Below are 21,170 nucleotides of genomic sequence, written 5' to 3'. Positions count from 1 at the left end.
AAACCTCGGCGGCTCTTCGAACAACAGTTTTAAGCTAGTGTACGTTGCACTGTAGTTCCTGTCAAAATCGCCACCAATCAAATGCCAAACCGGCTTCAGGCGCTTTGCTGATTGGTTTGTTGGTGATGTGGGCGGGCCTTATGGTACCAAGCATGAAGACAGGTGGTGGCTGCTACCTGAGCGTGGAGAGAAAGCCTGATGGTGGAGCATTAGGCACCTGTATTGGTAGCTCCAGATTTTCAATAAACATTATTTCTTTATTCAATTTAAAACATTTGAGTTGACGATAGTGGCACTATGAAGAGTCTGAAGGCAAAGTTTAAAAAGAATGAGGTAAGCGTTGCTTGCTGGCCTGGTGGCCTTTGTAACTTCTTTCCACTTTGAAATGTTGAATGGTTAAATGGTTATGCGTTTAGTAGATATTTATGTTGATGATGGGGAGTGTGTTTGAATGGGACTCCGTATCGTAACATCAGTGTGTGCCCGGTCTCAAGACTGCTGGATAGCAGATCCACAATGGCCGTCACAGCTCAGGTAGCATTTAATTATTCACACACACACAAAGAGAGAGAGAAAAAAGATGCATGATATATACGTATATATGTATATATATTTTGTAAGCTAATACCAATAACTTTCTGCTGGACCATGACCAAGTGTAAATATCATGAATGCCTACGAGCCTCATCATTCCCTCATAATTATCATCTTGATGATTTTACCCAGACATTTAGGCCAAAGGTCACATAAGTCCCCTCTTTTCATAGCGGTCTCTTTACAGCTTTATTCTCGTAATATTACACATTTAAACACGTACATTTTTGTACTTATTTTTTTCATCAATTCCCGTAAATTCCCGTAAACAACTTTATTCTGTAAAATTTCAGACTATTCTTGTAATATTAAGTTTTTTCTCATACATTTATGACTCGATTCTTTTTCTCATCAATTGACAATTTTATTCTCAAAATATTAATAAGTGTAATACAGTGTTGTCTCGTAAATTTACACATTTTTCTAATCAATTTATGAATTTATTCTCATAAATTCACAACTTTTTTTCAGAAATTTATGAGTTTTTTTTTTATATTTAGAACAATGTATTTTTTCATCAATTTTTCTTGTTTATTCACATAAAGTTATGTATTACAAATGTTTTCTTGTACATTTATTCATTATATATAAACTTTTTTTTCAGAAATGTATGAGTTTTTCTTGTATATTTGGAACAATGTATTTTTGTATTTTTTGTATTTTAAGTTGTCAATTTTTTTTATTTTTTTAATAAAAAAAAATTGACAACTTAAAATCGTAAATTGACAACTTTATTCAAGACATATTACAAATGTTTTCTCGTACATTTATTTATTCATTATATATAAACTTTATTCCTGTAAATTACATAGATGTACAAGTTTTGTTCTTGTAATTTTTTTTACTTATTTTTTCATCAATTCCTGTAAATTGACTTTATTCTCATAAATCAACTCTCTAAAATTTCAGACTATTTTCATAATAAAGTGTTGTCTCATACATTTATGACTGTTTTCTCATCAATTTATGACTTTATTCTCGTAAATACACTTTTTCTCATAAATGTAAAAATTTTTTTGCACATTTTTAAACGTATTTTTTCATCAATTTACAACTGTATTGCCGTCAATGTACTTTATTCTACGAGGCTGTCAAAGCATCACCATATTCTCTTGCCAATCTTCCCCCCAGTTCCTTGTATTATTCCTACATGCATTTTTAACTCATCTTTTACCCCCCCCTAGTAAGTGTCCTTCCTGTGGTCCTGGTATTGCAGTCATTGCTCTGTACTCTTTGTTGCATCATATCATGCATGTTGTGTATTTGTGTGTGTGTGTGTGTGTGTGATACCTGTGCTCTTTTGGTGGGATCCCTTCAGAGCCAGGACTGGAGCAAGAGTGACGAGAGGCTCCTCCAGGCTGTGGAACAGAACGAGGCCGACAAAGTATCTGCCCTCATCCTCAAAAAAGGCCTCTGCCCCACCAAGCTGGATGCTGAGGGCAAGTCGGCGTAAGTGTCAATTGGAAGCAAATATATGTAATATTAATATGACTTAACAATAACATATATACTTTGTAACTGTCTTCTACATTCTATTTTTACACCTTTTTCAGCTCAAGCAGAGTAAACAAACACTGGTGGAGGTAGATGGTGGACTCCAAATGGTAGTCATGCCAAAATGTTGTGTTGCTGCTGGATGTTCACAGTATCTCAGTCATACTGGAAGTTTGTTTTCTTTTCCAAAAGAGGAAACTTTAGGAAGCAAGTTCCTTAGATGAGTATTGTTCTGAAGGAGAACCTTCAGTTCTGTTGTTTGCAGTGATCATTTCACTGATGACTGCTATGAAGGAACATCTTTACAAGACGCATTTAGCTTGAAAGTATGCTTAGAAACACATTTTGAAATAGGATGCCATTCAGCCGGTACGCAAAGGAAAAAACAAACAAGAACTATGTGTCTTGTTTACATTGTGTCATCTAAACACTATTCCATGATAGCGACAAGGCCGCAAAACATCTGATATAAACAACTTTTTACAGACATTTGTTTACTTTGGGGGCTCAAACAGGGCATAAAGACCTCCCTACACTCAGGAAGAAGCTGATTTAAAAGAATAACCAAAGTCAGTTATACTTACCATTCTGGGTTTCCAAGGCCGCCAATCTTAAGTCCACGATCCAGGGATCACTCCTCCTCCTGAACATCTGCACACTAAAGGGTGAACGCCAGTCAAAGTGGGTACCCTGCTCCATGAATGCTAGTTAGGGATGTCCCATATTGGCTTTTCTGCCAAAAACCGAGATGCCAATATTGTCCAACGCTCCATTTCCGATACCGATATCAGCTGATATCGACTGATATCCCATTCTTATGCTGCTATCGGGCCAACATCGGGACACCGGTGTGTGAATTAATGCAACTTAGTGTGCACATCCTTCCGCTAGGTTCCATCTGTCTGTATCTCGAGGGCGGCTGGACTCTCTGGAGGTCATCATCTCCCACGGCGCGGACCTCAATGTCACAGACGGCGGCGGTATGTTATTTTGATGCTAAAATACGATAATGCTAAAGTTGAATCTCGGTCTCATGGGTCAAACCACCAGGTTCCAGTGCCCTTCACCTCGCAGCCAAAAACGGACAAAGCGAGTGTTTAAAGAGACTTCTACAGGTAAACAAAGCTGAGTCATTCTCGTATGAGCGGACTGGGAGACGTTTGTTCCGTCATATCCATGACAGGAGAGACTGGAAGTAGACTTCACTGACACCATTGGGAGGACACCTCTCCATCATGCAGGTACCTTCATTAGCGAGCATATTTACCCCAGTAGAATGGAAGACGAGGCCTGGAAGACATAAAGATATATACACCGTTACCTCGGTTAACATCCGACTTGGTTAACACATTTTTCAGTTAACATGTTCACGGCATCCGGAGGTAAATATAGCATACGTCACTGCCACCGGCGCTTGTTTTTCCATATCTCTAGGTCGGGTGTATGTGAGTGACTATAAGAAAAGCTTAGCGTGTTTTCCTTATGAATTATGAACAACAATGTTTCTCACCTTTTGCATCAAATTGCTGCCGCTCACAACTTTCTTGGCCCCATGGCGGGACATTTAGCAGACACGCTCATTGAAAATGCAGAGACAGCAAGGCCATTTCACGGAACAATACATGACAATATACTGGGGTCAGGGGTCAGTATACTGTATACTAAATCCCCAGACTGTTCCATGTAAGCATCAGTAATCACTGTTTTGTCTAGCGGTCAGTGGCTGTTTGTCCTGTACGGAGATCCTGTGGGACTTTAAAGCCGACCTGGACATCCAGGATGGGGTAGGTTCTAATGTGTGAGTCCTACCTCAGGGTTGCATTGTCACCTCAACAATATTTGCATGTGTACCCCCTCCGCCTCCTTCAAGGATGGCGCCACCGCGCTAATTCTCGCAGCCCAGATGAGCCGAGCGGAGCTGTGCGCCTTCCTCCTGGGCCGAGGTGCCAACGCTGACACGCAGGACAACCAGGGGAGGTACACGACGCTTCCTGTGTGCAAACGCTGTAGACGCTGTGGCTGTAGCAGCTGCTGACTGCTTGACAGAGAGAGTGGGGGCGAGTGCCACAAATCTCAGTGGGGTCATTATCGCAACAATGGACGGATTCATCAGGGAAGGTCTGGATGGCTGGGAGGGTGCTAAGTCAAGGATTCAAGATATAAGACAGATGAAAGCAGGCAGTTAAGAGAAAACATTTCTACATGTGTACTTAGCTAATATAGATATTTTAAAAGCCTGTGCAACAAATATTCTGCTACATGACTCAGATTATGCAATGCCACTTCTTTTTATTTTTATTCTGAATGTTTATATTGGGCATATATGTCTCTAACCAGAAAAACAGCTAAAAAAAATGCTGGTATGCTAACATTAGCATGATAGCCGAAAGTACCGGGAAGGTAAAATATTCTGAACAACCTTTGTTTTGTTGCCATGAAAACATACCATGGCAGGGTTTGAATAACAAAAAATGCTAACAATGCTAGCTTAGCATGCTAACACCTTGCACGATAGTGCTAAGTTTCTGCTCAAGTTCATATTCATGAAAATTAAAAAAAATGCTAGTTTGCTCATGTTAGCATACTAACACCTAGCATAATAGTGTCTACCTATGAAAATGATAAATAATGCAACTGTGCTAATGTTATCATGCTAGCAACGCTAATAAGCTGTTAGCATGCTAACACGTAGCATGATAGTGGTGTTTTATATATGTCTCTAACCAGAAAAACAGCTAAAAAAAATGCTGGTATGCTAACATTAGCATGATAGCCGAAAGTACCGGGAAGGTAAAATATTCTGAACAACCTTTGTTTTGTTGCCATGAAAACATACCATGGCAGGGTTTGAATAACAAAAAATGCTAACAATGCTAGCTTAGCATGCTAACACCTTGCACGATAGCGCTAAGTTTCTGCTCAAGTTCATATTCATGAAAATTAAAAAAAATGCTAGTTTGCTCATGTTAGCATACTAACACCTAGCATAATAGTGTCTACCTATGAAAATGATAAATAATGCAACTGTGCTAATGTTATCATGCTAGCAACGCTAATAAGCTGTTAGCATGCTAACACGTAGCATGATAGTGGTGTTTTATATATGTCTCTAACCAAAAAAAAGCTAAAAAAATGCTGGTATGCTAACATTAGCATGATAGCCGAAAGTACCGGGAAGGTAAAATATTCTGAACAACCTTTGTTTTGTTGCCATGAAAACATACCATGGCAGGGTTTGAATAACAAAAAATGCTAACAATGCTAGCTTAGCATGCTAACACCTTGCACGATAGCGCTAAGTTTCTGCTCAAGTTCATATTCATGAAAATTAAACAAAATGCTAGTTTGCTCATGTTAGCATACTAACACCTAGCATAATAGTGTCTACCTATGAAAATGATAAAAAAATGCAACTGTGCTAATGTTATCATGCTAGCAACGCTAATAAGCTGTTAGCATGCTAACACGTAGCATGATAGTGGTGTTTTATATATGTCTCTAACCAGAAAAACAGCTAAAAAAATGCTGGTATGCTAACATTAGCATGATAGCCGAAAGTACCGGGAAGGTAAAATATTCTGAACAACCTTTGTTTTGTTGCCATGAAAACATACCATGGCAGGGTTTGAATAACAAAAAATGCTAACAATGCTAGCTTAGCATGCTAACACCTTGCACGATAGCGCTAAGTTTCTGCTCAAGTTCATATTCATGGAAATTAAAAAAAATGCTAGTTTGCTCATGTTAGCATACTAACACCTAGCATAATAGTGTCTACCTATGAAAATGATAAAAAATGCAACTGTGCTAATATTATCATGCTAGCAACGCTAATAAGCTGTTAGCATGCTAACACGTAGCATGATAGTGGTGTTTTATATATGTCTCTAACCAGAAAAACAGCTAAAAAAAATGCTGGTATGCTAACATTAGCATGATAGCCGAAAGTACCGGGAAGGTAAAATATTCTGAACAACCTTTGTTTTGTTGCCATGAAAACATACCATGGCAGGGTTTGAATAACAAAAAATGCTAACAATGCTAGCTTAGCATGCTAACACCTTGCACGATAGCGCTAAGTTTCTGCTCAAGTTCATATTCATGAAAATTAAAAAAAATGCTAGTTTGCTCATGTTAGCATACTAACACCTAGCATAATAGTGTCTACCTATGAAAATGATAAATAATGCAACTATGCTAATGTTATCATGCTAGCAACGCTAATAAGCTGTTAGCATGCTAACACATAGCATGATAGTGGTGTTTTATATATGTCTCTAACCAGAAAAACAGCTAAAAAAATGCTGGTATGCTAACATTAGCATGACAGCCGAAAGTACCGGGAAGGTAAAATATTCTGAACAACCTTTGTTTTGTTGCCATGAAAACATACCATGGCAGGGTTTGAATAACAAAGAATGCTAACAATGCTAGCTTAGCATGCTAACACCTTACATGATAGCTTTTCTGCTCAAGTTCATATTCATGAAAATTTTTTAAAATGCTAGTTTGCTCATGTTAGCATACTAACACCTAGCATAATAGTGTCTACCTATGAAAATGATAAAAAATGCAACTGTGCTAATGTTATCATGCTAGCAATGCTAATAAGCTGTTAGCATGCTAACACATAGCATGATAGTGGTGTTTATATATGTCTCTAACCATAAAAACAGCTAAAAAATGCTGGTATGCTAACATTAGCATGATAGCCGAAAGTACCAGGTATGGTAAAATATTCTGAACAAGTGCTCTGACCTTTGTTTTGTGGCCATGAAAACATACCATGGAAGGGTTTGAATAACAAAGAATGCTAACAATGCTAGCTTAGCATGCTAACACCTTACATGATAGCTTTTCTGCTCAAGTTCATATTCATGAAAATTTAAAAAAATGCTAGTTTGCTCATGTTAGCATACTAACACCTAGCATAATAGTGTCTACCTATGAAAATGATTAAAAAAATGCAACCGTGCTAATGTTATCATGCTAGCAATGCTAATAAGCTGTTACCATGCTAACATGTACCATGATAGTGGTGTTTATATATGTCTCTAACCATAAAAACAGCAAAAAAATGCTAGTATGCTAACTTTAGCATGATAGCCGAAAGTACCGGGTATGGTAAAATATTCTGAACAAGTGCTCTGACCTTTGTTTTGTGGCCATGAAAACATACCATGGAAGGGTTTGAATAACAAAAAATGCTAACAATGCTAGCTTAGCATGCTAACACCTTGCACGATAGCGCTTTCTGCTCAAGTTCATATTCATGAACATTTTTAAAAATGCTAGTTTGCTCATGTTAGCATACTAACACCTAGCATAATAGTGTCTACCTATGAAAATGATAAAAAATGCAACTGTGCTAATGTTATCATGCTAGCAATGCTAATAAGCTGTTAGCATGCTAACACATAGCATGATAGTGGTGTTTATATATGTCTCTAACCATAAAAACAGCTAAAAAATGCTGGTATGCTAACTTTAGCATGATAGCCGAAAGTACCGGGTAAGGTAAAATATTCTGAACAAGTGCTCTGACCTTTGTTTTGTGGCCATGAAAACATACCATGGAAGGGTTTGAATGACAAAGAATGCTAACAATGCTAACATCAGCATGCTAACACCTAGCATAATAGGACAAACTGTTCGTAGTTCCTACCATTAAAAATGCTAAACATCTTAATACAATTATGTTAATATGCATTATCATGCTTTGTATTCATGAAAATTGAAAAAAAATGCTAGTTTGCTCATGTTAGCATAATACACCTAGCATAATAGGGTCTACCTATGAAAATGATTAAAAATGTTACTGTGCTAATGTTATCATGCTAGCAATGCTAACACACTGTTAGCATGCTAACACAGAGCATGACAGTGGTGTTTATACACGTCTAAAAACAGCAAAAACAAATGCTGATATGCTAACATTGCGCTTTAATGTCTTCAATCAGGACTGCGTTGATGTTGGCCTGCGAGAGCGACAGCACCGAGACGGTGGCGGCCCTGCTGAGGGGCGGGGCTAACACACAGCTGGTGGACGGCCTCGGAAACAAAGCGGCCGACTACGGCACGGCCAACCATCACATCGGCCACATGCTGGAGAACGGAGCACCCCCGGGTACGCTGTTAAATCCACAGTCTTTTGACTTATATGCTATACATCCCAATGAGAAATAATGTTTTCCCCATCCTCTGCATACGTAGTTTCTGAGGGCGCAGGCGACGAGGTAATGTTAATCGTGGTCCTCTCTGGCCCGCCGTCATATTCTGCATGTTTTTTCAATAGTCATCTTTTGCAATATCGCGGCTCGAATATCGCTCCCTTGACATATCATGATTTTTCAGAAATGAACGAATGAATGAATGAATGTTTGACGGTAGACTGTGGTCCAATATTAGTCCAGACTCCAAACATATGGAAATACTGTGATATGTAGTATTGTGCTCAGTATTGTTTGAGACATTAGCTTCCATGACATCACCTTAACAGTGCATGAAGTCAGCCGTGGCATGTCCTCCCATCCCGTGCGGAAGTGGTACGTTTTCGGCTTAAGTGTAGAGTAAATTAATTAGAGGCAAATTGGTCAGCTCGCATGTTGGCCACACAGTCAGGAGATCCAGAAGATCTGGGGTCGAATCTCCGTTTGGGCATTTAGTGTGGAGTGAGCATGTTCTCCCTGTTTCTACTGGATACTCCGATTTCCTCTCACATTCCAAAAACAATGTGGGTGCTGGAGCCTATCTCAGCTGTCTTCGGGCAAGAGGCAAACAACCATTCACACTCACATTCATACCTATGGACAATTTGGAGTGGCTAATTAACCTAGCATGTTTTTGGAATGTGAGAGGAAACTGGAGTACCTGGAGAAAACCCACACATGCACGGGGAGAACATGCAAACTCCACACAGAGATTGCCGAGGGTGGAATTGCACCCTGGTTTCCTAGCTGTGAGGTCTGCGCGCTAACCACTCGACCGCCATGCAGCCCGTTTAGAAAGTCATGAAGTTTTTTTTTTTTGCTCCAACAACGAAAATATTCCATGATTAAAATTGAATCCTATACCACAGAAATTCGGTTAAAAGAGCCGCTGTCAACGAGGGACGACTGCATGAGGACATTGTGTGTTGGTGTGCTTTCGTTCCCTTTTTGCCATACTTTCCTCCTCGTTTCCTCCATGTCTAAATGCTGCCCTCCTCCTCAAACACAGACTCTGGGCAACCACTCAAGTGCCTCGCAAGGGGGCACCAGCCCACGCAAAAGGAAAGCCCCTCCTCCACCACGCACCCCTCTCCAGGTAAACATTACATCCAGGTCTTAAATGTGCCAACATAGGAATAAAGTACAGTACAAGGAGGGCCTTTTTCCATCCGTAAGGGTTTGTCGCCCACGCCACATCCGAGTAGTCCTGCTGCCACCCCCCGGTCGCCTGAGCCCCGCACCCCCTCGCCACAGACTCCACAATCACAGCAGGTAGTTGGAACTTTATCTTTCTCAATCCTTTGTACATGTTTATGGATGAAATATTGTCATGCAAGGTGGAAGATGAGGAGGTGTTTGAGGAGATTCGGCGTCTACGTGTAGAGAGGGGGCATCTTCTCCAGAAGATAAAAGCTTTGGAGCAGCAACAACAGAGCGCCCTCTCTGCCATTGAGGAGGTACTGAACTACCGGTGCACGGCATTACAAAATGACTCCATGTGCAGGACCTACAAAGTCAGAAAATATCACAATTCAATTCATAGGTTTTATAAAAGTATATATACAGTCGTCCCTCGCTGCATCACGGTTCAAATATCGCTCCCTCATCAGTTTTTCAAAAATAAGAAATGATTATTAGTCCAAAAAAGACAAGTTATATGTAGTATTGTGGTCCATCAGTAATGTTATGAGACATGATGTTAGATTACATGACCTTTCATACTGCATGGAGACTAGCTACTGGCCCAGCAGAGCCCAGCCAACATGCCATGGCTGAGACGGACAAGTCATGGCTGAGACGGACAAATCATGGCCGAGATGGACACGCCATGGCTGAGACAGAAAAATCATGGCCGAGATGGACATGCCAAGGCTGAGATGGACAAATCATGGCCAAGATGGACACGCCATGGCTGAGATAGACACGCCATGGCTGAGACGGACAGATCATGGCCGAGATGGACAGATCATGGCCAAGATGGACACGCCATGGCCGAGATGGACACGCCATGGCCGAGATGGACACGCCATGGCCGAGATGGACACGCCATGGCCGAGATGGACACGCCATGGCCGAGATGGACACGCCATGGCCGAGATGGACACGCCATGGCCGAGATGGACACGCCATGGCCGAGATGGACACGCCATGGCCGAGATGGACACGCCATGGCCGAGATAGACACGCCATGGCCGAGATAGACACGCCATGGCTGAGATAGACACGCCATGGCTGAGACGGACAAATCATGGCCGAGATGGACACGCCAAGGCCGAGATGGACACGCCATGGCTGAGATGGACATGCCAAGGCGAAGATGGACACGCCATGGCTGAGACGGACAAATCATGGCCAAAATGGACACGCCATGGCTGAGATGGACAAATCATGGCCAAAATGGACACGTCATGGCCGAGATGGACACGCCAAGGCCGAGACGGACACGCCATGGCCGAGACGGACACGCCATGGCCGAGACGGACACGCCATGGCCGAGACGGACACGCCATGGCCGAGACGGACACGCCATGGCCGAGACGGACACGCCATGGCCGAGACGGACACGCCATGGCCGAGATGGACAAATCATGGCCAAGATGGACATGCCATGGCTGAGATGGACAAATCATGGCCAAGATGGACACGCCATGGCCGAGATAGACACGCCATGGCTGAGACGGACAAATCATGGCCGAGATGGACACGCCATGGCTGAGATGGACGCGCCAAGGCTGAGATGGACGCGCCAAGGCTGAGATGGACACGCCATGGCCGAGATGGACACGCCATGGCCGAGATGGACACGCCATGGCCGAGATGGACACGCCATGGCCGAGATGGACACGCCATGGCCGAGATGGACACGCCATGGCCGAGATGGACACGCCATGGCCGAGATGGACACGCCATGGCCGAGATGGACACGCCATGGCCGAGATGGACACGCCATGGCCGAGATGGACACGCCATGGCCGAGATGGACACGCCATGGCCGAGATAGACACGCCATGGCCGAGATAGACACGCCATGGCTGAGACGGACAAATCATGGCCGAGATGGACACGCCAAGGCCGAGATGGACACGCCATGGCTGAGATGGACATGCCAAGGCGAAGATGGACACGCCATGGCTGAGACGGACAAATCATGGCCAAAATGGACACGCCATGGCTGAGATGGACAAATCATGGCCAAAATGGACACGTCATGGCTGAGATGGACATGCCAAGGCCGAGACGGACACGCCATGGCCGAGACGGACACGCCATGGCCGAGACGGACACGCCATGGCCGAGACGGACACGCCATGGCCGAGACGGACACGCCATGGCCGAGACGGACACGCCATGGCCGAGACGGACACGCCATGGCCGAGATGGACAAATCATGGCCAAGATGGACATGCCATGGCTGAGATGGACAAATCATGGCCAAGATGGACACGCCATGGCCGAGATAGACACACCATGGCCGAGATAGACACACCATGGCCGAGATAGACACGCCATGGCTGAGACGGACAAATCATGGACATGCCAAGGCCAAGATGGACACGCCATGGCTGAGACGGACAAATCATGGCCAAAATGGACACGCCATGGCTGAGATGGACAAATCATGGCCAAGATGGACACGTCATGGCTGAGATGGACATGCCAAAGCCAAGATGGACGTGCCAAGGCCAAGATGGACACGCCATGGCTGAGATGGACATGCCAAGGCCGAGATGGACACGCCATGGCTGTGACGGACACGCCATGGCTGTGACGGACACGCCATGGCTGTGACGGACATGCCACAGCTGAGATCGAATGAAAAATTGGTTCTCCTCTCAATTTGTGTGGAAGTGGTAACTTTTTTGCAACTCTGCTTGAAACACATTAAGTTTAGAATAGGTAAATTGGAGAGACTAGCTCCCTGAAATGCGATGTAAACAAAGTCAAATAAGTAAAAAAATAGTAGGAGTGTAAAAGTCACTACATAGTTGTTATTTGATGTCTAAATGGCTCTAATAATGGGTCCTTTCTACAAAAGCTACAAAAATATTCCGTTTATGAATACTGAATCATCCGCGTATCCACAATGGGGTCTGGAACCAATTAACTGCCATAAAAGATGAAAAATCGGAAAGAAAGAAAAAAAAGAGGGATGACTATATTTAAAAAGCATTGTGAATAAAATTGAAAGCTAAGTCGGCCCTTTCTGTCTGGAAACACTCTAGTTGTCCCACCTCAAGCAGCGCCTGAAGGAGGCAGAGGCTGAGAGGGACAAACTGATGGAGGAGCTGAAGGGAGTCAACGGGATGGGGGCCAGCGACTCCGAGGATCTGGATGACGTGCTTGACTTCCCACGTATGTCGTGGACTCCATATTTCATGTGTCCGTGTAGCGCATGTTCCGACACTATCTACCCAATGTTGTGTCCTCCAGAGAGGCTGCTCTCCAAGCGCTCCAGAGCCTCACCTGCTGGAGATGAGACCTCCTCTCAAGGGGATGCAGAGTCCGCCGTCCCGTCTCCCGCCCCCACAGAACCCGTGGAAGAATTACAGAAACAAATAGAGGAGCTTGCATCGCAGAATGCTGAGTTAGTTCTGAAAGTGCAGGTAGATACCACCTGACTGGAGCCTTTCATGTTGTCATAAACTTTATGATGTCATGGTCTAGCAGACCTCAAAGTCGGGAAACCTTCACTTTCATGAAGATGGCAGCCATACCCTCCCTTTTACCAAATGTATGTATTCCTCTTACCTGATGTACGCGTCTAGATACTACTCCTTCCCTCCCTACAGATGCTGGAGATGTTTGAGAAGGATGACACAGACATGCAGACCCCCAGCCAGGATTTTGTGCCCATAGCCCAGTATGAGACCATTAGGAAGGAGTTTGAAGCCCTGCAGGAGCGCCTGTCTCAGGCTCAGGCATCTGATAGGGCATCCGGGGTCCTGGAGGAAGGGTAAGATTTGATGGACATTAAAATGAAAGTACTGGAATGTGCAGACAGGCTTTCAGGTAGAAGTGCTTGCTTGTAGACACATGGTACCTTCTGATAAACTACCCTCCCTTTTTGCCTTACTTGCATACATTTCCTGTTTTGACCCAATACTGTATCTCGGAAACACTTACTTTTTTTCATCAGTGACCTAAACCAAGACAGATGTCACCACTTTTATTCCAGAAGCATTTTGCTTGTAGACCAGAGTAATGCTAAGCTCGTCTGCTCGTGGTACCTTCTCATTTGGACATGGATGCAGGAGGCACTGGAATGGAAGAATACAAATATTTGGGTGGAAATCATACTACCCCTGATTTGGGTATAATAAAAATGATCTTTGCCTGCAGTGGTGAGGAGACATCTCCAGCTGAGGAGCTTCTTAAGGAGAAGCTGGCCTCCTCGCTGTCCGAGCTGGAGCAGCTCAAGGAGCAAATGCGTCTGGGGGTGTTCTCTGTGGAGTTTGGGGAAGGCGATACGCCGGCAGCAGGTGTCAGCCAGGGCCCGAGCCCAGAGGCCCAGCAGCTGAAGGCGAGGGTGGCCGAGCTGGAGGAGGAGCTTGCCAAGAGACAGGCAGAGGCGGTCGCTCGGAGCTCCGAGGACGCTGACAGAATCAAGCAGCTGACGGAGCGAGTCCAGCAACTCAAAGCTGCGGTGGAAGACCCCAAAGTGGCCGAGCTGGAGGCAGCAGGAAGAGGGACCCCGTCGGGAGACGCGGGAGCAAAAAGGAACGAGGCTCGACGCCTTCAGGAGCGTGTGGGGGAGCTCGAGGAGGAGCTGAAGAAGCGTGTGCCCCGTTCACACCTGGAGGAGGTGCAGGTCACCCTGGGCCTTCAGTGTGAGCAGCTGGCCAGGGAGAGAGCGGAGGTGGCGAGGAGGCTCAACGATGCCCTGCTGGAGCTGGAAAGAGTCAGGCCTCCGGCGAATGGCGAAGAGGAGGAGGAGGAAGAAGAACAGCACTCTGAGAGCTCGGAGCTCTCCGTCACATCAGGTCTGTCTACGACTAATCTGAACACAGTGGAACCTCTAAGTAACCAAATCCACTTCCAAACGTGGCCATCTGGGGGATCAGGTTTTTCTTTGGATTTTTTTGTGGAAAAAAGTGAAAAAATGCGATGACATTTGCAAAGTAATACCTTGGCTTTTTTTTAATTAATCTGTTCCAAAATGGCCTGATAAAAACCAATACATACAAAAACAAGATCATTTTCCCATAGGAAATAACAAACCCCATTAATTAATCCTCTCTAGACACACAAAATATGAAAAAAACGATAGAAAATAATTATAATTTCACATGCAAAAACACCTCAAAACACTGTACTGGTACTGGCAACTGTCTTTGGCCCCATGGAGGGTTATTTAACAGCCAATAAAAATGCATTGACAATGAGTCAAGTCCAGGGTGCTGGAGAGAAGGGTACAACCTTTGCTACAAGAGGTCCAATGCGGTTTTCGTTCTGGTCGCGGAACACTGGACCAGCTCTACACCCTCACGAGGGTACTTGAGGGTACATGGGAGTTTGCCCAACCAGTCTACATGTGCTTTGTAGACCTGGAAAAGGCATTCAACCGTGTCCCTTGTGGCGTCCTTTGGGGGGGATTGGTGGCGCGCTACTACTTGCTATCCGGTCCTTGTACAAACGGGGCAGGAGTCTGGTTCGTATTGCAGGTAGTAAGTCGATTCTGTTCACAATTTTCATGGACAGGATTTCTAGGCGCAGCCAAGGTGTCGAGGGAGTCCGGTTCGGGGGCCTTAGAATCTCGTCTCTGCTATTTGCAGATGATGTGGTTCTTATGGCCTCTTCGGGCTGCGACCTTCAGCGTTTACTGGGTCGGTTTGCATCTGGGATGAGACTCAGTACCTCCAAATCAGAGGCCATGGTTCTCAGTCGGAAAAGGGTGGAGTGCTCCCTCTGGGTTGGGAATGAGGTCCTGCCCCAGGTGGAGGAGTTTAAGTATCTCGGGGTCTTGTTCACGAGTGAGGGAAAGTGGGAGCGTGAGGTCGACAGACGGATCGGCGCAGCTTCGGCAGTAATGCGGTCGCTATACCGGACCGTCGTGGTGAAAAGAGAGCTGAGCCGGAGGGCAAAGCTCTCAATTTAGCGGTGGATCTATGTTCCCACCCTCACCTATGGTCATGAGCTTTGGGTCATGAGATGGCGGATACAGGCGGCTGAAATGAGTTTCCTCCGTTGGGTAGCTGGAGGGTGAGGAGCTCAGCCATCCGGGAGGGTTCAGGAGTAGAGCCGCTTCTCCTTCACATCGAGAGGAGTCAGTTGAGGTGGCTCCAGTCTGGATGCCTCCCGGACGCCTCCCTGGTGAGGTGTTCCGGGCATGCCCAGCCGGGAAAAGGCCCCGGGGAAGACCTAGGACACGCTGGAGGGACTATGTCTCACAGCTGGCCTGGGAACACCTTGGTGTCCTCCCGGTGGAACTGGAGGAGGTGACCTGGGCTCCCCAACTGAGACTGCGACCCGGACCCGGATAAGCGGAGGAAAATGGATGGGTGGATGGATGAAAAGCACTGAACAAATACAGAGCCACCATCCACCAGTACCAGCCCAGACTTTGTTTTTCAGAGAAGAAATATCCACATTAGCACCCAATAAGCTTGTCAAATCTTACCTTGATGCATTCCGACGTAGTATTAGCTTTTGGGAGCAAATATGAGATGAAAGAAAAAGGCTAAAATCTGTGCAGCCTCGGACAAAAAGTACATGGACCATCACCAAGGACCATCTTAAAGTAGGACGGTGCTTGTATCAAACATGCAAAATGTGTTCTAAATCCAAATAAATCAGAGGTCAGCCGCCTTTCGAGGTTCCGCTGTATGTGCGAAGATGAGTCCAGCTTTGTGACTGATCAGGTGTCCTGCCCCGTCAGAGCGCTCCAGGCGCACCTTGGCCTCGGTGCGAGAGGAACTCGAAGTGGCTCGACAGGAAGCCGCCCAAGCTCTCGACTGTCTGTGTGCCGAGCGTGAGAGCCGCGCCCAGGACGCCCTGCAGCTGCAAGATGCCGTGCCGCTCTCCAAGCACAAGGAGGCGCTGTCCGCCGTGTCGGAGCAGCTGGCTGGAACGTTACAGGAGCTCCAGCAGGAGAAGACTTTGCGGACGGAGGCGGAGGAGCAGGCGGCCAGACTGCAGGCCAGACTGCAGGCCATGCATGAGGCCGTGCCGAGGGAGGAGCACCAGAAAGTCAAGGTTGGTGGAAGATCACACTTTCAGGATTACTTCTAGTCCACAAATGACCAGGAACATAAGATCCTCCATGACAGGAGTATTCAGGAGTGCTGGGTTGGTATGGTAGCATCATGCCGCTGTTTTTTATGGACCTACCAGGCAGAGCTGGAGCGCTCCCTGCTGGCCAGTGAAAGCAGCGCAGCAGCAGCTCAAGAGGCTCTGAGCGAGAAGGAGACGGAGCTGAGGGAGCTCAAGTCCCAGAAGGCCGCAGAGCAGGGTCTGATCTCCCAGGAGGACCACGAGGCCCTGAGACTGTCCATGCAGGCCGAGATCAACGCCATGATGGCCCGCTTTAACGATCTGACCCGCAAACACGAGAAGACCTGCACCGAGGTACACGCACATAGATCATTAGGCTTTACAGTGGCGGCCACAAAGGGTAAAGGTCCTCGTTCTAGGGTAAAGTTCCAGGTTCCATTGTACAGTTTGGGGTTCCTGGTCAAGTGTGTGATTCCGACTAAAGTTTTTGGCTCTGGGTAAATTGCTTGGTTCCATTGTACAGTTTGTGGGTCCTGGTAAAGTTCATGGTTCTAGGGTACAGTTCCTGGTTCGAGTGTGAAGCTCCTGGTTTCAGGTAAAATTTCTGGTTCCAAGGTGGAATTCCTGCTTCCTGGGTAAAGCATCTGATTCCTAGGTAAAGATCCTGGTCCCTTGGTTGTGGGTAGAATTCCTGGTTCCTGTATTAAATTTGTTGTTCCAGGGAAGAGTTTCTGGTTCCGAGGTAAAGATCCTGGTTTCTAAGTAAAGATCCTGGTTTCCGGGTAAAGATCCTGGTTCCAAGTTAAAGATCCTAGTTCCGAATAAACATCTTAGTTCCAGGTTAAAGTTCCTGGTTGTGTGTGAAGGTCCTGGTTCCTATGTTTGTGGTTCCAGGAAAAAGTTACTCGTTCCTAGGTAAAGATCCTGGTTCGGTGTAGAGATCCTGGTTTCAAGGTAAAGATCCAGCTTCAGGGTAAAGATCCTGGTTCCTAGATAAAGTTCCTGGTTGCGGGTGAAGTTCCTGGTTTCTACAAAAAGATAGTGATTCCTGAGTAAAGTCCCTGAGTCAAAGTTGCTGGTTTGCAGAACCTCGAGTGATTGGTGTCATTGGTGCTTGTACATTATTGATCCAGCAGTGTGTACAATGTATAGTGTAGAGTGTATAGTATGGTGTGTAGAGTGTTTAGTATAGTGTGTAGAGTGTACGGTACGGTGTGTAGAGTGTGGGGTATGGTGTGTATAGTAGAGTGTGTAGAGTGTGGGGTATAGTGTGTAGAGTGTATGGTATGGTGTGTATTGTATGGAGTATAGTAGAGTAGTGTAGAGTCTACAGTATAGTGTGTAGAGCGTATGGTAGAGTGTATAGTAGAGTGGAGAGAGTGTAGCGTACAGTGTACAGTACAGTACAGTACAGAGTACTCTACAGAGTAGAGTACAGTGTGTAGAGTGTATAGTGTAGTAGTGTAGAGTGTACAGTACAGTGTGTAGAGTGTATGGTAGAGTGTGTAGTAGAGTGTAGCGAGTGTATAGTACAGTGTGTAGAGTGTATAGTGTAGTAGTGTAGAGTGTGAAGTAGAGTGCATAGTGTAGAGTGTGAAGTAGAGTGTATAGTGTAGTAGTGTAGAGTGTGAAGTAGAGTGTATAGTGTAGTAGTGTAGAGTGTATAGTGTAGTAGTGTAGAGTGTGAAGTACAGTGTATAGTGTAGTAGTGTAGAGTGTGAAGTAGAGTGTATAGTGTAGAGTGTATAGTGTAGTAGTGTAGAGTGTGAAGTAGAGTGTATAGTGTAGTAGTGTAGAGTGTATAGTGTAGTAGTGTAGAGTGTGAAGTAGAGTGTATAGTGTAGTAGTGTAGAGTGTATAGTGTAGTAGTGTAGAGTGTGAAGTAGAGGGTATAGTGTAGTAGTGTAGAGTGTGAAGTAGAGTGTATAGTGTAGTAGTGTAGAGTGTATAGTGTAGTAGTGTAGAGTGTGAAGTAGAGTGTATAGTGTAGTAGTGTAGAGTGTGAAGTAGAGTGTATAGTGTAGTAGTGTAGAGTGTATAGTGTAGTAGTGTAGAGTGTGAAGGAGAGTGTAGAGTAGAGCGTGTAGTAGAGCGTGTAGTGCAAACGATACCGCTGACTTTCACTGGAGTGGCGTCCTTCTCTTGAGCCACCGGTGCATTATTCATCAGGCCACATGCCTGGGGCAGCCTCCACCAGATCGGACCCCAAAGAGGGTGTGTGTTTTTTACCTGTGCAGGTGTTTCAGGTGCAGAGGGAGGCTCTCTTCAACAAGAGCGAGCGGCAGGTCGCGGAGACTCGGCTGACGGCCGTGCAGCAGCAGCTTCAGGAGCTGCAAGCCAAGTCCAGTCACATCCAGGAACTCCACAACAACATCCAAGAGTCCCAAGGCCTGGTCAAGGAGAAGGACCGTAAGGTGAGACCTTTCCAGCACCGGGTTGTGGAACAGGGATGACAACGATGGACAATTGTGCAGATAACAGAACTTTCCAAGGAGGTGTTCCGGCTAAAGGAGGCACTGGGAGCTCTGTCACCTCCCCTTGGCATCATGTCCTCCCCCCACACGCACCACAGCAATCCTGGGCAGCAGGTGGCGCTGCAGAACAGGGTAGCCATACTCAACCAACAGCTGCAGGTCTGCAGGGAGGAAACATGACTTTGAAAGATTATTACTGTGATTATTATGAATATGATTTCTGTCTACCAGGATTGGGAAAGAAAGCACAAGCAGGTGGTGGCTGTGTATCGATCACATCTGCTGGCAGCTGTACAGGTCAGTGTCCGATAAATCAATCAATAAATGTTCCTTTAGTCACTCTTGCATGAGGGGGACACAAATTCACCAAATATGGATTAAATATGGATTTATGCAAAAATTTTAGGGCAATGAAGAACATCGATATGAAGAGAATAACCTCTTTGATATATATTGGGAGGATGGAATAATAATAATCATAATAAAAGGAGAATAAATGTCTTAATATATGGAAAAAGTAATTTCACCAAAGAAAGTTAATATGTCATAATATTATGTCAGTGAAGCTGTTTAGATTATGAAAATAAATATAATATAAATATTTATTATATAAATAAATAAATAAAAATAAAGTCATATTAAAATCACATCTTCGAGCCACATTGAACCAAAAAAAATCTGGGAATTTCAAGAATAAAGTCATAAATATACACAAATAAAGTCGTACATTTACGCAAATAAAGTTGTAAAAAAGAAATGAAGTTGTTAATTTGCTTGGGAAGTTCCGATCAGGATTTTATGCTGCCGATTCCCGATCACCAATGAGTGACAACTGAAACCGATTGATCGGTGCGTCCCTAAAATTTGCAACAATAAAAGGTGTCAATTTAAGAGAAAAAAAATGAGAATCATAAATCTGCTGCTGATAGGAGATATCAACTATCAGGATGTATGATGTCCTACAGGGTCACATGGACGAGGAGGTGCAAGGTCTGCTCCTGCAGATCCTGAGGATGACCCAGCAGGGACACTGACGTCCATATCCACCCATCCGGTACTGTACATGATACGATACAGTGTATGTGTACTGTACTAGCAACTAGATAATAAAACATCTCCAGTCCACGGTGGTCCTACTGAAAGCACACCCTAAACGCACACCCACTGATTTCTCGTTCTGTGTTTATTGATTGACAAGGGCATCCATCATACATTGTCATCAAGAGGAGAAATTCCTGAGAAGGAAAAAGAACTGCAGCCAAGGATTATGCTAAGTGGTAAAGTTATAGTTAATGTGTTACAGTGGAAGACCTTTTTAGATCTTCCAGAATCTGCACCTATTCCGTAAATGCTCTGTTTTAGTTTATTCCACCAGCGGCCCCCGCCTCCGGGCACACCCACTCCGCTGTGATTGGTCACACACCCAAAGTGCTTCCTAACTATGAACGATATAAGGAAGTCTACCTCTCTGCCGAACAGTTTGACCACGCCTTTTCAAAATGAGCATTTGGAGGCATCCCAAAATGTACTTTTCTGAAACTTGGGCATGGTTTAACACCAGACTACAACATTCTAACTCCATTTATAGGTCAGAAACTTGGAAGAAACACCATAGGTGCCCCTTAAAAACTCATATTTCAACTTTATTCTACTAATAATGTTCTATTCAATGTTAACGGATATTGTCCGTCTCTCAATTTTCCCATTCCAATATCAACCAATACTGATCATCACTCCCAATCCTTATGTGAAACATAAACACATTTATTTCCCCTTTCTGTGCATTACAACACTAGAAAAGGAGTTACTGTATTTTTCGGACTATAAGTCGCACTTTTTTTCATAGGTTGGCTGTTCCTGCGACTTATACTCCAGAGCGACTTATAAATGAAAAAACTGTTTATGTTACATAAACACTGGACACCTTTTCTGTTTTATTTTTGTGTAGCTGAATAAGCATTGTGTTAGCATATCTTACACGTACAGTAATTTGAGATAGCTAACAATACTGTCATTGGGATATTTAGACTACAAAACTCTGTAAAAAAAAAAAAAAATTGTGTAAGTGTATTAACACGTACACAGGTAATAGTTGCAGTATCATGCCCTATTTGGATGATTTAAAACATTACCCAAACGACTTTTCTTGGCACACTGATACTAAACACACAACTTGCTGACCGCTCGC

General features: G+C 44.6%; 1 protein-coding gene across 1 annotated transcript; it reads left to right on the top strand.

Annotated features, from left to right (window-relative positions):
- Positions 1 to 1,846: 1,846 nt before the first annotated feature.
- ankrd24 (ankyrin repeat domain 24) lies at positions 1,847 to 20,079 on the top strand. The gene is made up of 20 exons (XM_058074367.2): positions 1,847 to 2,043; positions 2,980 to 3,068; positions 3,139 to 3,203; positions 3,272 to 3,329; positions 3,802 to 3,872; positions 3,959 to 4,065; positions 8,049 to 8,215; positions 8,302 to 8,336; positions 9,474 to 9,569; positions 9,635 to 9,754; positions 12,521 to 12,650; positions 12,729 to 12,901; positions 13,088 to 13,251; positions 13,638 to 14,278; positions 16,174 to 16,490; positions 16,629 to 16,862; positions 18,746 to 18,922; positions 18,983 to 19,141; positions 19,214 to 19,279; positions 19,948 to 20,079. The coding sequence occupies exons 1-20, from the start codon at positions 1,847 to 1,849 to the stop codon at positions 20,014 to 20,016; spliced, it is 3,135 nt and encodes a 1,044-aa protein (XP_057930350.2). The 3' UTR covers positions 20,017 to 20,079.
- Positions 20,080 to 21,170: the final 1,091 nt, after the last annotated feature.

Source organism: Doryrhamphus excisus, linkage group LG4 (genome assembly GCF_037039965.1).
Source record: "Doryrhamphus excisus strain RoL-2023G ecotype Guam linkage group LG4, RoL_Dexc_Guam_v1.1, whole genome shotgun sequence".
NCBI lineage: Eukaryota > Metazoa > Chordata > Actinopteri > Syngnathiformes > Syngnathidae > Doryrhamphus > Doryrhamphus excisus.
This window is presented reverse-complemented; position numbering and strand designations above follow the sequence as displayed.

Bases quoted from the DNA above. Each gene is read 5' to 3' on its own strand.
- ankrd24 (XM_058074367.2), top strand. From the start codon at position 1,847: ATGTTGTGTATTTGTGTGTGTGTGTGTGTGTGTGATACCTGTGCTCTT. The intron at 4,066-8,048 runs GTACACGACGCT...GTCTTCAATCAG, and splicing joins ACGCAGGACAACCAGGGGAG to GACTGCGTTGATGTTGGCCT. The intron at 9,755-12,520 runs GTACTGAACTAC...GAAACACTCTAG, and splicing joins CCCTCTCTGCCATTGAGGAG to TTGTCCCACCTCAAGCAGCG.